This window comes from Rhamphochromis longiceps, linkage group LG5 (genome assembly GCF_057381845.1).
Source record: "Rhamphochromis longiceps isolate RC_006_pf linkage group LG5, R_longiceps_female_GT1.1, whole genome shotgun sequence".
Lineage (NCBI taxonomy): Eukaryota > Metazoa > Chordata > Actinopteri > Cichliformes > Cichlidae > Rhamphochromis > Rhamphochromis longiceps.
Genome location: NC_140561.1, coordinates 18797449 through 18813552, shown reverse-complemented (window position 1 = coordinate 18813552; position 16104 = coordinate 18797449). Strand labels below are relative to the sequence as shown.

At 38.6% G+C, this 16104-nt stretch overlaps 1 protein-coding gene across 2 annotated transcripts; it reads right to left on the bottom strand.

The window, feature by feature from the left end:
- Nucleotides 1–298: 298 nt before the first annotated feature.
- ankrd52b (ankyrin repeat domain 52b) lies at nt 299–16062 on the bottom strand. 2 transcript variants are annotated; one of them, XM_085406310.1, is made up of 28 exons: nt 16021–16062; nt 14454–14537; nt 14253–14331; nt 14035–14105; nt 13743–13943; nt 13376–13463; nt 12603–12745; nt 11029–11241; nt 10857–10935; nt 10630–10744; nt 10391–10473; nt 10177–10288; nt 9693–9761; nt 9478–9618; nt 8939–8995; nt 8532–8643; nt 8366–8437; nt 8063–8264; nt 7783–7870; nt 5062–5179; nt 4714–4933; nt 4438–4525; nt 4256–4339; nt 3728–3873; nt 3410–3492; nt 3003–3085; nt 2434–2525; nt 299–2332 (listed from the first exon to the last, which is right to left on the bottom strand). In XM_085406310.1, exons 3-28 carry the CDS (start codon nt 14290–14292, stop codon nt 2142–2144), a joined length of 2991 nt encoding a protein of 996 aa, XP_085262436.1. In that variant the 5' UTR covers nt 14293–14331; nt 14454–14537; nt 16021–16062; the 3' UTR covers nt 299–2141. The 2 variants fall into 2 exon arrangements, with proteins under 2 accessions (XP_085262436.1, XP_085262435.1); XM_085406309.1 differs by lacking the exon at nt 16021–16062 and adding an exon at nt 15584–15733.
- Nucleotides 16063–16104: the final 42 nt, after the last annotated feature.

Here is a 16104-nt window from a genome sequence, read left to right as displayed (position 1 = left end):
TAAACAAAACTAAAAGTAATATTTAATACAATAAAAGGGTAACAAGCAAATTCATTCAAGAAACTAACTGAACTGAAAACCAAAATTAAAAAGATTTTCATATAAATCTAATCTGATGTATTCAAAGTTTCGTTGACAAAAATGAATCGAGCCAGCACAAAAATCTGTTTCCTTACACAGCGGGCATCATCTCTAAGGAAGAACACAAGGGTGCAGACAAGACGATGAGCCCAGATCGGTGCTTCCGTTTATCAAACTCTAATAAGATTTTGAAATAATAAAATAAAGACAGCAAGACTTCTTCAGATGGTGGTGATTCATTTATTCCGGCCTATTATGAATGCCAGCCACAACCAAACCACACTTTCAAGCTGTGACATCCTCAAATTTGAGTAACTTGTACGGAAGACACAGTTTGCTCACATGAAACGCTGCAACAGGGAAATTCCTGAAGTTATTCACAACATTTCATTACACATTGTGTTTAGAAATGCCTAACAGATTTTTTTCTCCCTATTTTTTTCTCCAAACACAACACCATAACCCTAGGAAAGATGCCCTCATTAAATTGTAAACTTTGATGTCAGAGTGCAAATAGTTTAAAGGCATTTTAAGAAAACACAGCGGCTATAACTAGGAAGAAAATATCTTTTGGATAAATGGCATCAGCTGAGCTGCAGGTCTGGCCTTTGACTTCGACTTAAAAAAAAAAAGAGGCAAACATTTGATGCACAACACTATTTATAAAAAGTTTGATCTTTAAAGAGAGAGGCAGTGAGGCTTGTTTGTAGCAGCACAGATAATTTTATGTATCTAAATTAATTTGTCGTCACCAATTTTCTTTATAACAATGACAAAAGTTTGCAAATGTTTAACAGGAACAGATCAACGCTAGCTCCTGAACATGTGCTGTGACTCTGGGTTTCTTCCCCACTGAGATCTTGTATAGAAAAAAACAAAACCCCTTATAACTCACCTAACTGTTCATGCTTTACTGATTAAATCAAACACGAATTTTGATAATACAGCATGTCATTAAAACAAACAAAAAAACAAGCTGGGTATCTGTTAATTCCAACTTCTCAAATGTGTGTGTTTGTGATAGATTATAATCATCTTTGGGTCTTTAAACGTTTATGAGAAAAAATAATTCAAAGATGCTTTGGGACTCGAAATTAATTCAACAATTACCATTTCTACTCGACATTTAAAGCCTTGTGAAATTTTTTAAATGTATTTAAAGTGTTCACAGCAACTAATGCGTTGATTATTTATTTGACATTTCTCTGTCTGGATTATTGAACTGATATACTTTACTCATAGTTTATACGAGTATGTAACATCCAGTCTGAGCAGTGCTTGTTATTGCACCGGGATTACAGTACACACTGACCTGAGGTTAATCCAATAATTTGGGATTTTCAAGGTTAACTTCATTTTAAGAGTGCTATATACACTAAAGTTGTTAAATTCTCATTTAAACTATAAACATGCTTATGGCTGGTAGGCTAACTGAAGTTTTAAATCATGATAATATCAGAATAATAGGTGGCTTTTTATCAGTGTAGTGTTTGCTACACCGTGCGTAGGATAAGAAAATAGTGCTATTAATTGCATAAAAGGTTTACAGCACCTGTTAGATATATTAAAATATTTATATTTAGAAGCAGCATCTAGTAATATGAAAACTAAGCCAAACACACACGCACACACACAGACACTAAACACCTGAGCATCTGTGCACTCGTATCAACTGAAGACAAACATGGAGTTTTGAGATTATGTTGCTTAAATAAAAGTAAATACTGATAGTGGATGAGGTTCAGGTGGGGAGGCTTGTGTTGTGTGCTTATTTTAAACCTTCCATTCATATCTAAAGATTAGTACTTCATTAAAATAACTACACTCTTAATAGAGAGAATAATGTGAAAGCTAATATTAGAGTAAGACTAGGTTTTATGCTACTGGCGAGCAAGCATATGCTGTCATGTATAGAAATGCCATGACACGAGAGACAAAAAGCTATGCATGACCACAGGTGTTCATGGTGACTTTGGGTTACGCTGGGATGAAGCTGCATTTTTGTCACAAAAGTGGCTTACAGGCTAACACTGACTGACAGTGTGAATTTGGTCCTGTGCTCAGGCATGGCACAGGTTTCCACTGGCCCCGCAGGAGGCAGCGATAGTGCAGTTCTTCAGGATGGGGCTGAAGTGGGAGGCTGTGTTAGGACCAGCCTCTCTGGGAGGGAAAGGCTTCATGGTGGAAAGGATGAGGGCCAGACACTCTGCTACGTTTTTGTTCGGGGCACAGGCCAGAGCTGGCGTGTGGCCTGCAGAGGATAAAAAGGCAAATCAGTAACCCACACAATCCTCCGCAGGTTGAACATACCTGCTTTGGTATTCTTATCACAGAAATATAATCCCAACCTACCTTCCTCATCTACAGCCATGACTGCTGCTCCTCTGCTCAGTAACACCTGCACAACAGTCGCCAGACCTTTCCTTGCTGCAATGTGAAGCGGCCTGCATGAGAATAAAAGGTCTGACTACAGTGCACTGAGGACAGATTAAACTACAGTGAGATTTATGTTTTTCAGAACAGACATTCAGATTTGTCACATTTTCTCTTTGTCTGCAGAACAAGGCATGACATCGTGTTAACACACAACTGAATGCTCCAGACTGGCAAAACTGCCAAAACCTTCCCTTTTATAGAGCTGCTCATGCTTGCTGAGAAGCAGTTAATCAATTTTATTTGATTAGCAGCACCTGGAAGCAGTAAGAGTGCACTTTGCTGCTTGAAGACCTGCTAAGGATAAGACTATTTTTTTATTTTGTCAGGGAAGGTGTATTTTCTTTTTACCATGATTATATGTTTCTGGGCTTCCAGTGTGGCCAGCCAATAATACTTGGACAACAAACAGAAACCAGAAACCTTCTTGTGTCTCTGCAGATAACTGTTTATGGAGATCAGCTGACTGCTACGTCAAGACAACTCACATTTGGAGAGCGTTGTTTCTTGCATTTATGAGTGAGGAATCGGTGATCTCTCCCAGGATTAACAAGGCACACATCTCATGACCCTGCAGAATAAAGCATGTTAATGTTGTTAAAACCATCCGCTTTATTCACTGAAATTCAAAACAAGTACTTAGTATTATGAGCCATGCATATGCAGGTTTCATATAAGAAAAACTACTATTAGAATTAGTTCAAATTAAATCAGAATTATACTCCAGACAGGCCGACAAACAACAGTTATGATACATATTAAACTTGATTTTCATGCATTACATTTCTAATCACCTTCTGTGACGGATGTTAAACTGATCTCCTGCTACACTCATGCAACTATTTGTGTGACACTGCATGCATTTAGTGCACCCATTTGTTTGTGTGTATGGGACCTTGCTGCAGGCTAAGTGAAGGGCTGTGTTGTTATTGAAATCCACCAGGGTCAGGTCTGGGGTCGCCTTGTTCAGCAAGAACTCTGAAATACAGGAAGTAAACATCAACAAACCCAGACTACTACACCTCAAGCTGTTGGTTGGTGTTTTCACATGACAGTGCAACAGTGGAACAAAGTGGTTTATTAAAAGAAACCATCACTGAGGGATGTGAGAAAAGAAGCTCTCCAGCTCTAAATAGTCTAGATAGTTTTTAAAGGTTTCCAGGTGCAGAAAGAAACAAAAACATTTCAAAGGACTTCCTTGTTTCACACATACCAACAGCTCTGGTCTGTCCACAGGCAGCAGCAACCATCAGAGCAGAGCATCCACAGTGGTCCACAGCATTAACCTGTGCTCCCTGGGCCACAACCAGCTGCAGCCCAGCAACGTTCCCTGAATATGCAGCAGCATGCAGTGGGGTCCTGAACTCAAGCAAGGAACACATCAAAATACTAGATGAGCAGAAATGTTCACAGCCCACGAAGGAGAAAACACTGTCCAGTTTGGGAAAGGTGATGCAAAAAAATCCATTAAAACCGAATCATACAAAATAACTTGTAGCTTTAGTAGTAGCCCGAGTAGAGCCTGTTTATGTAATATAGAGAAAAAATAAATAAATCACACTGTACATTTCAAATTAGGCCACTTTTAAATGAGTAGCAATCATAAAAAATAATATGAGCAGTGTATTATGACTGCTGGGAAATGTATGCCACATGTAAAATAAACCTAAAACTATTACATTAACTTTACTGACACCTGCTGGCTGTGTTGTATGAAACCGTCTGAATGAAAGTTACCTACCTTCCTTTGGCGTCACTAATGCTGACAATTTGAGGGCCAAAAGTCTTCACTAGAAGGTCTGCTGCAGCTTCGTGCCCTTTAACTCTGCATGTGGCAAACAGAGGTGTTTAAAATGTGAAGAACTACACTAAATTTATTTAAGCTGACTTCTAAAAAGCATGTGTGCGCACATAATAACTCACAGAGCACAGTGCAATGGGGTGAAGAGACTTCCTTCCTGGATGCTAAAAAGTTTGTTTTCAAGTAAAATGCATAAACATCCGTCATGACCTAAGAAAGGTTGGAAACAAATAGAGACATAATTGATGTTTACATTTTTATTTAAATGACTTAATGCACAATAAAACGCAGTGTCTCATGATACACAAAAATGATGTATGAACAGGCAGGTCTATTGTGTTAAAACGGCTTAATTATAAACTGCTCATTTGACATGAAGTGCTGCTCTGATGTCTCACCATGGTAGGCAGCCCAGTGAGTGGGTGTGTAGCCTTTGTAGTCCAGCATGGAGTCCAGAGGGTCAGCTTTCTTTGCAGCCTTTAGCAAAGAGCGGAGCAGCTCCGTGTGACCACAGGATGCTGCGAGGTGCAGCGGGGTCCTCCCCCTAGAGTCTCGGCACAGAGCAGAAGCTCCATGTTCCAGCAGAGCAGACACACACTCCTCACTGCCCATTATGACCTGCAGGATGAGTACACAAGATATCATGTGACAGGAGGCACGAGGGTGGTGGTAAAGGTATAATCTTCTATTTGCAATAATTATTGAGTGCAATGAAAAGAAGTGACGTGCGACATGCACACACTCACAGCTCGGTGTAAAGCAGTGAAGCCTTGTTTGTCTGCAGCATCAGGCTTTGCATTTTTCTCCAGCAGTATGTGGACACAGTCGGTGTGGCAACCGAGAGCTGCCAGCATGAGAGCCGTCCTGTACAACAAGCAGAATTCAGTTGTAGGCATGATTCTGTCACTTCAACTATCTGCTGATTTAGGCTACGTTCACACTGCAGGCGAAAGCGCATCAAATCCCATTTTTTTGACCCTATGCGACCCAAATCCGATCATGGTATGACAGTGTGAACGGCACAAATCCGATATTTTCAAATCTGATCTGGGTCACTTTCATATGTGGTACTGAATCCGATACATATCCGATGTTTTAGAAAGCGACTGCTGTTTGAATGGTCAATTCGCATTAAATCTGTCTTTTACGTCACTGACACAAGACAAGGCGCCAATTATCAGCTCCGGAGAAGCGCCCGAGAAGACATCGTGAACGCTTCCTGGCCATCCAGTGTAGATGTCAGTGAAACTGTTGGGAAGACAACGTTGGAGAAACATGAACATTTTATTTATACTGTATAATCTGCAGATTCTGACAGAAATCTGCAACTATCCTTTGAAACACCGCTCCTCTAAAACAGCAATAAGGATAATTATTAGGTTATTTACATTATTATGTAAATAACAAAATAACTTAAAGCAAAAATTGGGAAACGTAAAGTCCGAAGTCTTTATATTAACGGCCATGAGTCAAACAATATAGTTTGCTCTGGGTCTAAACAGAGCGCGTTGTGTGTGACGTCTTCTTTTGCGCATGCGGCCACTTTGAGGGTTGACACTAGAGCGCGTTTGCTGTCGCATTTTATTTGTAGTGTGAACAAGCAGACAAAAATATCGTATTTGATCAAAAAATTGGAATTGAGCATTGAGACCTGCAGTGTGAACGTAGCCTAAGACTCATGTGGTGAATCTTTGTAGAACCTAAGAGGCTGTTTTATAATCAGTGCCAGCCCAATAAAAACTAACACAATACTGGGACTATTTTCTCCTCACAGGTCTTCACTCCTTGTGGGGATCAATGTTCCCTCTAAGCTGCGCACGTGCACAATTGCGCACTGCTGGCACGGTCTCTGCGCACAGAAAATCTGCGTTGCGCACAAAAAAAAATCTAACCTGAAATGAAATTAATACTTTAACAATTCTGTTTTGCAGTGTTAGTCAGTGAGTGACTGGCTGCTCCAGTATGGGATTACAACGATACCACCTTATCCCATAGTCCAGCCAATAACGCGATTCACATTCGTATATACGCAGCTAATCAACGTCGTTGACAGGCTATGACAGCGTCCTTATGTGCCGACACCGGTGTTTTAGCTAGCAAAGCGGCTGATGAGGAGTGAAGCCACGTTAATGACGTGTACAACCATTGGAGATGTGAGCAGGACTGACAGAACAATTGACGGAAAAAGTGTGGACTTTATACCAGTTTTTAAATTGTGTTGATAGGCCACGTAAAACCAGAGTTATGATAAATATTATCTGCAATGTTTGGTTTTCTTCCTGAATACTATCGTTGTTTATATTTACTGCGGGAAGAAACAGTAAAAACGGCATCTTATAAGGAAAATGCTTGAAAGCGCTCTCCGCCTGTGAGCGAAAACAACGCCAGAAAAACAACAGAACAATGAGGCGACTGCTGAGTGCTACAGGTGTTACAGAAGTGATACATCTCCTGTTGTCAGGCCTGCAGGTATCAGCCTGTTGTTCTCCTTTTTATTATAGTGGATAGAAATAATTTTTTGGAGTGGCACAAATCATTTGTGTGGCATCAGATTTGATGCAGAACAGCTGATTGTTCTGTAAATAGTTTGAAATGTTTATTTTAAAAAAAAATGCCTTGGCAGCATTTTTAGGTAAACAGCTGCAAAAAAAACTTTGCTGTTTGCAAAACTCAGTAACTTTTTTGAAGAAGTAACTATATAATTAATTGCCCAACATTGGTCATTATATACTATATTTTGCAGACAGAGTTACAGGACTCTCTTTCAGACCACAGACTCATACTCATAATACAAGTCAGAGCTTTATAAAAATAAAAAAAAAGAAAGAAAGTTGTGTTTCAAGTTATTTTCGCTCATATGGTGTCTGAGCGAACACACTCAGACACATTGTGTTCCCGTGGTTTTTTGTTTTTTCAACGAAAGCTAATCATATTTGACACTCGAGTTTTTCACTTCTTTTTACATTCCCTCACATATGTTCCAGTAGTTTTTGCAAAAAAGTAGCCAGAAATGCACAGGAGGAATCGACGGTAAGAAACAGGCCAATCACAATAGCCTCAGACTGCATGACACGATGACTTTTGCTTCAGCTTTTCACAGAAGCATAAATCCCTCATGGTTATTTGCATCCTTTTGCGGTTTCTCGTAGATGTTCAATACTTAATTGTTTATCTTCTTATTTTATTTTACTACCTTAAAAGACAATTTATTATCAATATACACAACCGTTGCTTTAATGCCTGATAAAATCTGTTCCTTTCTGCGCTTACCTTGTTATCACGCAATCAGTATCAGTTTAATGAAAATTTAATCTGGTTGGACCATGAGACACACTGCTGAAGACTATTTACTTTATAAGTGTCATGTCACAATAAATAATTAAAATCGCCCACAAATAACCATGTTTACGTGACTAATAAATAAATAAATACACCGAACACAAATTAAAAGATGCAAAGTGACTCACTGTCCCTGTGTGTCTGGGCTGTCAATGATGTCAGCACTTTGTTCCATGTTAACTAACAGGAGGATACAGTCCACTTGGCCCTCAGCAGCTGCTCGAGCAGAAGGGACACAAAGATAAAAACATAAGTTTAAAAGAAAAAAACAAATCTTAACCAAAAAGCTGCATTGTTTACTTTCAGAACAAAATCAACCCAAATCCATCAATGGGGCACTAAAAAATACAAGATAAACACACTTAAGCATTATTGTATGGGCACAAATATGTACTGAGATGCACACACCTGCAGTGTGAAGAGCTGTCCACTTGTGCTTGTGCTCCTTCAGTGTGTAGGAGGCTTGATGTTTCAACAGTACTTCTACACATGGGGAGAAGCCCTTCTGAGCAGCGAGGTGGAGGGCAGTTTGGCCTTCAATGTCCCGCACATCCAGACTCACTAATGTCTCACAAAGCAAACGCAGAGCTTCACAGTGGCCAAAATATGCCTGCAGTGACAAAATGCATGAAGACAATACAGTTGAAAGCATGTAAACTAGCAGGACCTCTGCTAGTTGCATAATTTTCAAGGTTTTTACTTTATACTCACAGCTAAGTGCAAAGGGCTGACTGGAACATTACTTTCAGCCTCCTCAAGACAGTTGAAAGAAATTTCCAAGAGCTGGAAAAGTAACAGAATTCCAAATAGGTCCAGATTGCAGTCAGTTAAAAAGAAAATGTATGAACTAAATGAAAAATGAGAAGACACCACTGACCAGCTCTAAATGCTGTTTGTTCCCATAAGCAGCTGCATAGTGAACGGCACTGTATCCCTTGCTGTTCTTCAGAGTTGGGTTCGCCCCGTTGTCAAGCAAGTAGTCTAAACACCTGAACGAAACAAGTTCACAGTCTCAACACTTAAACTTTACAAGAGTTTAATGTACGTTAATGTACAAGTCTGTGTCTTTATGAACTAACGTCAAGTTCCATTAAAGTCATTTTTCTGTCCTCTGATTTTGTTCCTATCAACTCTTTAAATAATTCCTGATAAAGAACATTACTAAAAGTTACCCAAACTACCTCCAATTGTCTGTGTAATTTTAATTTAAAATGATAATTACTCTAGATTCTGCATGGTAAAGCACAAACAGTATAATATATAAATGTGACGTATATGACTTACAGAGAGGCTTCATGTTGCTTTTCCACGTTGACGTCTGCGTCAGAGTTTGGACCCCCTCTGTGGAAAAAAAGATGAGCACTTTTTAAGCTACTTCAACAAAGTGCCGGAAACATTCCTCATATTGGTCCATAACAGCATCACACAGTTGCTGCTGATTTGTCGCCTGCACATCCACAGTGAGCATCTCTCGTTCCACCACACTCCAAAGGTGCTTTACTGGAAGTCGTCTGAGTGCAGTGAACTCATTGTCATGTTCAGGAAACCAGATTTCAAGCTTTGTCACAGATTGTTTTATCTTGCTGGAAGGAGCCATCAGAAGATGAGTATAATGTAAACATCGTCAGGAGCTATACTCATGTAGGCTGTGGTGTTTAAAAAATATTAATTGGTGCAAAATGGTCCAAAGCGAGTCAAGAAAATTCTGCCACACGTTACACCACCATCAGCAGCCTGAACGATTTATACAAGGTAGGATGGATCCATGCTTTCATGTTGTTGAGTGAAATGTGCAAATTTAAAATGTCAGTAAAGACTCTTACCCAGAGAAGGTGTGTGAAGCAGCAGCATAGTGCAGGGGGTTGCAGCCCGTCAGATCCAGCTCATTGACATCTGCACCAGCTCTCACCAGGGAGATGGTGCACTGGCTGTTCCCATTTGCTGCAGCGTAGTGCAGAGGAGATCTGCAAAGCAAAACAGGACACATCAGGTAACACCAAAGTTCAGTTCTTACCTCCAGCCATTCAGGACTGCTTACCTTCCCAAATTGTCTTTTATATCCAGCTCAGCACCGCTGCTTAACAGCAAATTAACACACTCGACATTCCTGCAAAATAAAAAAAATAAAGACTTCAACTGAGAACCAAGTGTCTCACAAGTGCAGTGCATAGCTCACAAATATTTCTGAAGTTTATCATTTAAGCTCATTTTCTGTTGATTTATTTCTGCCTCAAACCTTATGACTCGGAAAACAACACAACAAATAATTGGCATTACGATCTTTACAATAGTTTTACCCTCCTTTGACATTCGTAGTGTATCGCCGACTGACCTCTGTGTTGTGGCTGAACAACACAGAAAATTCACAACATTACTATGTTCTGAAATTTACACAGCTACTGATGACTAATAATACTTGTCATACATGGATGCACTTATAATTCAGACTTCTATTTACAAGTGCACGAGGACAAAATTGTGCCAGCTATTAAAAGCATTTACTTAGAGTCTGCACCACTCACCCTCCAGATGCAGCTGCATGCAGGCACGTCCTTCCATGATCATCTAACATGTTTATGTTGAACCCCACACTTTGGTCATTCGTCAGCATTGGCGCCATGTTGTAAAACTGGCCTGAACAAAGACGAACAACAGAAACGAGCTGGTGTTAGTAATTAAAATGTAACAAGAAAGAAATGTGATTCTGAAACGGGGTGACTCAAAACAGATTCTCACCGTTAGACAGTAACTTGCGACAACAGTCTGGAAAGCCGTAGAGCGCCGCCAAATGCAGTGGAAGCATCCCATTAATTCCTTGTCTGCAGAGATGATGACATTGTTACGTTTGGTAAGTATGTGCCAAGTTGGAAAGCTACTTGACAGCGACAGAGTCACTGCAAGGGGGTTGCGAGGAGGCAAGGATGTCATAATTTTGAATACATTTTATACAACTGAACAATGACTCACAGACCTACCTGCCTTTATCAGCACCGTTTGTCAGCAGAGTACTGACCAGCAGCTCCTGACCATGTCTGGCAGCAACATGAAGAGGAGCGTTTCCATTACTGTCAACACAATCGATCTCTCCCCCTGTGTAAGTGGGAGGGAAAAAAAATGCGTGGATAGGTGTCTCTCGAGCTTAGATATTTTAAGAACCCTTTTCATTATCAGTCACATTACACAAAATTTTGCACTTTGTTACCATTTTGGATGAGAATCTGCGAGCCAGTGAAGCGTCCGTGCATTGCAGCCATATGTAAAGGGCTCATGTCTTTCTTATTCTGTTTATTAGACAAAAAGAAAACATTCAGTCTTCCAGCCAATTATCCCCTCAACCAATAGATGATTATTTTCTTATTTATCATCCTTTTAACCTGTACGCTGACATCAGCACCATTGTTGACTAGGAGCTCAAGACACAACACCCCGCTGGAGGAGGCAGCTGCCAGATGTAATGGTGTGTTGCCGTTGTAGTTGGGTTGGTTGATGCTGGCGCCACTGTTCACCAGTTCAGTGGCCACAGTGTCTTGCCCTGTGTGACAGGCCATGTGGAGCGCTGTGTTCCCAAAAATGTTGGGCTCATCAATCTGGAAGCAGATATCAAAATATATAGACAAATACATAAACCAATGGAGTATAAAACAGTTTGCTGTAAATAACAAGAGCCATATGCCCAAGAAATACTGCAGATTATATCAGTGGGCGGCTGACGTAGATCATTATATGTGAGGTTTTAAAAAAGAAATAAAAAATGTAAAGAAGTATTTGCCCCCTTCCAGATTTCATATTTCAGATCATCAAAAAATGTAATATTAGACAGATAACCTGAGTAAATACAAACTGCAGTCTTTAAATTATGATTTAATTTATTAAGCGGAAAAGGTATCCAAATCTACTTGGCCCTGTGTGAAAAACACTATTATAGCCATTTATAAATGGCTAAAAATGGAAATGTTAACTCTTTCCAGACTTGTCATCAGTTGTTGAGTTTCTTTAGCTCGCTGCATGATGCCTTTCTTTTTGAGATCTTTTAGCCTGTTTCACTTTGTGAGACAGGTTCCATTTAAGTGACTTGATTCAGTGGGTCTGGCACTAATTAGGTCTGGGTGCAGTAATGAACTTGAACTCAGCTTTCCAAAAAAACATGATTATTCAGTTATTTCATAGTGCAACAAGGGCGGGCATTAACTTTTTCAAACAGGGCCAGGTAGGTTTGAATAGTTTTTTGTTTCTTCATAAATGAAATCATTATTTAAAAACTACATTTTGTATTTACCTTGGTTATTTCTGTTTAATTCTGTCTAATTAAAAAATTTGATGATCTGAAACATGTAAGTGTGACATATGTGCAAAGAAAAAAAAAGGAAATCAGGAAGGGGGCAAGTACTGAATTTATGCATCTATTTTGGATTCACTCACAATGCAGCAGCATAAGTGTTGGTACAGCCTGGAAAACAACATAAAGCCAATCCTGGAGCTCCACACAACACAAGTTATTTATGCCTCACCTTTTATCAAACCATTTATTACCACTGACTGTCTGGTTTGGGGTTTAAAATTGAGCAGAAAGTGTCTCAATATCTTAATTCTGAAAAAGAAACTCAGCAGAAAGCTTAAACATATTTAAAACTTTTTGTCCTGCACATAATAAACCAAACATTAAAAAAATACCAACTATATCCTCCTGAGATCCAGCTTATTCTTTTATTCCTCTGTAATGGAAATTTGTTTTGATTATCTTTTGATTTATTTAAGCTAACCTACTAAGTCCTGATGTGCTGAACAGAGGACATCCTGGGCTTTTCATTGACATCTCATGGCCTCTTTTAGCGCCAAAGAAGCAGCAAATCACAACAAAAAGTTAAACTGAAAGATACTTTTTTGTCTTCGGTTCTTCGGAGGATATATTGTGGGAAAAGCAATGTATCCCAACCACAGTAGACTTTACCTCCACCCCCAGTCTCAGCAGATATTTGACTACGTCTAAATGTCCGCCGGCAGCTGCAACGTGGAGTGGAGTGTAACCACGCTTGTCTTTGCACATCACATCTCCACTGTGAGACAACAGCAGCTTCACAACCTCCAAATGTCCTTAGAAAAAAAAAAGAAAAAAACAAGAGCGAGAGATTCATATTTACTACAAATATTTGTGACGCTAGTACATCTCAACACTTGCTAGTTACACAGCTGGATTAAACGGCACACAGTCTGGCCAACAGCTGGTCTCATTTGAATACACTGGTTATGTGTTTGGTAGCATTTGAATGCATGTGTGTTATCTTGTCTATAAACAAGAAAAGTTTTGAATGAATTCTGATAAAACTTCAAGGTCAACTGAATAATTTACTGGTCGAAAGTTGACAGAAAGACTTGTAACTTAGAAACTATGATTGTTACAAGTGTGGTGTGTATTGTCAACATATAGAAACTACTGTATAAAGATTTAAAATATCTCACATTTAAACCTCTGACCTCTCCTTTCTGTTAAAGGACTCTTGCACACTTACAATTGTGTTTTCAGCCAAGCACAAAACATACACTGGTGATGACAACAGAAAGTGTTATTTTATCCCAAAAGCATCCCACTGTTAAGGTCAAGGCCAATCCCTTCCAGTTTGTACATACTGTTAGTTACTAGAAGACTTCTGTTATTCTTTAAAACTCATAAAAGAAAATTACATTCAAGATACATTTGTGTCTGTTAGGAGCGTCTCTACTCACCGAGGGATGCAGCCCAGTGGACTGCTTGCCTTTCCTTCTTGTCCTTGGCACATGCATTTGCACCTTTACGCAGGAACACGTTCACCATCTGTTAAAGGCACAATATCAGGATGTAGCCACTTCATCTATGTAAACTCATCTATGCTGATGAATACAACCTAACAGATAATTTTTTTTAAACGTGCTGCAACAATTACCCAAACCCCAGAAACGTATCATTCACTTTCCTAATGGAAATCAATGTAAAATGTTATATATAATAATATAAAATATCATAAATGTTACCTATTAAAAAACACCAAATAAAAAGATAGCTTTTAATAGTTTTAAAATAGTTAAACGTCAGTAAGAAGACTCTTCAGCTTACCTCCCCATGACCACTGTGCGCTGCATGATGTAGCGGTGTCCTTCCTGCCTTGTCAGTTACATCCAGGCTGCAAACATGTGGTATCAGGGCTTTGGCACAACCTGTAGCCCAGTTTGCAGCTGCCATGTGCAGGGGTGTATGCCAGAACTTGTCCCGTGCATTAACCTCTACTTTGTGTTTCAGCAATAGCTCCACAGCCCTCTGACAGGAAAAACAAAATAAAAGGATAAGTCTAACATTAAGAGCTAACTGTCACTGACTTTTTAAAATCCATTTGACAATAGTAATTTACTTCATTTCTTGAGGCAGCTGCTCGGTGTAAAGGAGTCAGCAACCCCTGGTCCTTGGCGTTGACATTTGCACCTGTAAGAGAGCACAAAAAAGCAAAACTAGGTTTTATTGCTTGTGCAGTTTTGAGGTATTACAGTTCTTTTGCATACGACTAATTTATATCAGTCATTACAACAAATATTTTGTTCTTACAACCACACAATTTTTTTTGTCTTTTACCTGAACTAATAAGTAGGTCCATAACAATGACATCGCCCATATAAGCAGCAGCATGTAGTGGTGTGCTTTGTTCTTGGTCCTGAGATTTAAAAAAATATATAAAATTATAGTCTAAATACAAATTTAATGTGCAATCGCAAGTAGCCTTCAGCATGTTGTAATTTGTAACACAACTCCTGAATTAAAACTGAGTAACACTACCAGTGAGTTGACATCTTCTTTGTGGTTCAGTAAAAATGTCACATCTTCTGTGTTCCGGCTGAATATGGCCTGGACCAATGGGGACTGAAAGAAAAATTAGTACAGGTAAATCAAACAACTTTTTTGTAGACATATACATATAGGACCAATTCAACATGAAAATCAAAAACTACAGGGACATAAATACATACATGCACAACCTCTTTCATCAAAGCTATATTTTTAACGCTAAAATATAAGTAATGTGGTTACCCACAAAGTTTCAAATTTACTTTTTTACAAAAAAGCTGAAAAAATTGTAAAGCACATCATTAGTTTTTGATTAAGATACCAAATTAAAGTTATTTAATTTAATTATTAATTAAGTTATTCCAAAATGGAAAATTTTGTTTTAGTTGTTGAATGACCTATCTGGCTTCTCAGATAAATGTGCAGGCTCAAATTTAGGTAGAAAAATGTGAATTCAGTTTATCTGCCTAATGACCAACTACATAATTATTTTGACAGATTTCTAAAACTATATCTGTGTTTTCTTGTTTTTATGACAGTTGGTGTAATAAATTTGTTATGCACTGTACAGGAAAGATTACAATGACTCAGTTGACTTTCGTAAAAAGTATAATTAGACTTATGAAGCCTGCTTCAAAGACAACCGAAGAAAAAACAACAAGCATTTTAATTTGTCACATGTCACTAAAGAAAAAGAAACTGAACTGTCTCAAGCACGTCCACCCACACATCCATTTTCTTCCTACTGGGAATATTCAGAATGCAGTGGCACATAATTAAGTGTGGACTAATCAAATCTAACCACTGTACAAACGACAAATATATGTGAAATGTATATTTACAATAATTTTTGTGGGTTTTCAACTGTATTTACAGGAATACCAATGATCATAATGATACAGTTTCTAAGTACATTGCAAAATTAATGCATTAGACATCTAACTCTACAGAAACTCCAGCTTAAACTACATGTATCTTTACGGGGTGAGGAGTCTGTGACATTAGCCATCCTTGCAGAAAACTTTGCTCGTCACGCCGCTAACATGACTAGCCAGCTGATTGCAGTTGTGAGAACCGACAGGTTATTTAATGTTAAGTTCAGAAAAAGCTGTATTTACTACCTGGTCCTTGATATTTCTTAACTCCATATCCCAACCACCCGTGAAGCCCCTTCACTGATACTTGGTGTGAACTTGACTACATTGCAATCAATAAGTAGCAGCTAATTTAGCTTTAGCTTAGATAGCAGCTGGGATTGTATACAGCAAAGCTCCCAGAACATCGCGAGAAAAGTTAAAGAAACGTGATTTAAGTGTTTTTTTTTCTTTGGCTGTCTTTGACGTAATGTTAATAGTAGTAATGTTAGTAATGTAAATTTTGGTCAGATATTTGTTCTCGTATTTTTTTATAAACATAAAAAATACGATGTATTTATGTAATTTTAGTTAGTTTGTTTCTAAAATCCTGGGGAAATATTTTGCCTTTAACGCAACTACATTTATTTTACTCATTAGACAGTCCCTATTTTTTTTTTACTACAGATAATCATTTTACTTACTGATAACTTTTTAAACCTGCCAGGTTTCGCTCAGGGCAAAAAAAAAAAAAAAAAAAAGAGTAAAATCTAGATGACGTCACTACT

What these genes read in the sequence shown, in the direction of transcription:
- ankrd52b (XM_085406309.1), bottom strand. Translation starts at nt 15,610, where the DNA reads ATGGAGTTAAGAAATATCAAGGACCAG. An exon ending in ACAAACAGCATTTAGAGCTG is followed by an intron (nt 8,438 to 8,531) that starts GTCAGTGGTGTC and finishes TTACTTTTCCAG; the next exon opens with CTCTTGGAAATTTCTTTCAA. An exon ending in GACAGCTCTTCACACTGCAG is followed by an intron (nt 7,871 to 8,062) that starts GTGTGTGCATCT and finishes CTGCTCGAGCAG; the next exon opens with CTGCTGAGGGCCAAGTGGAC.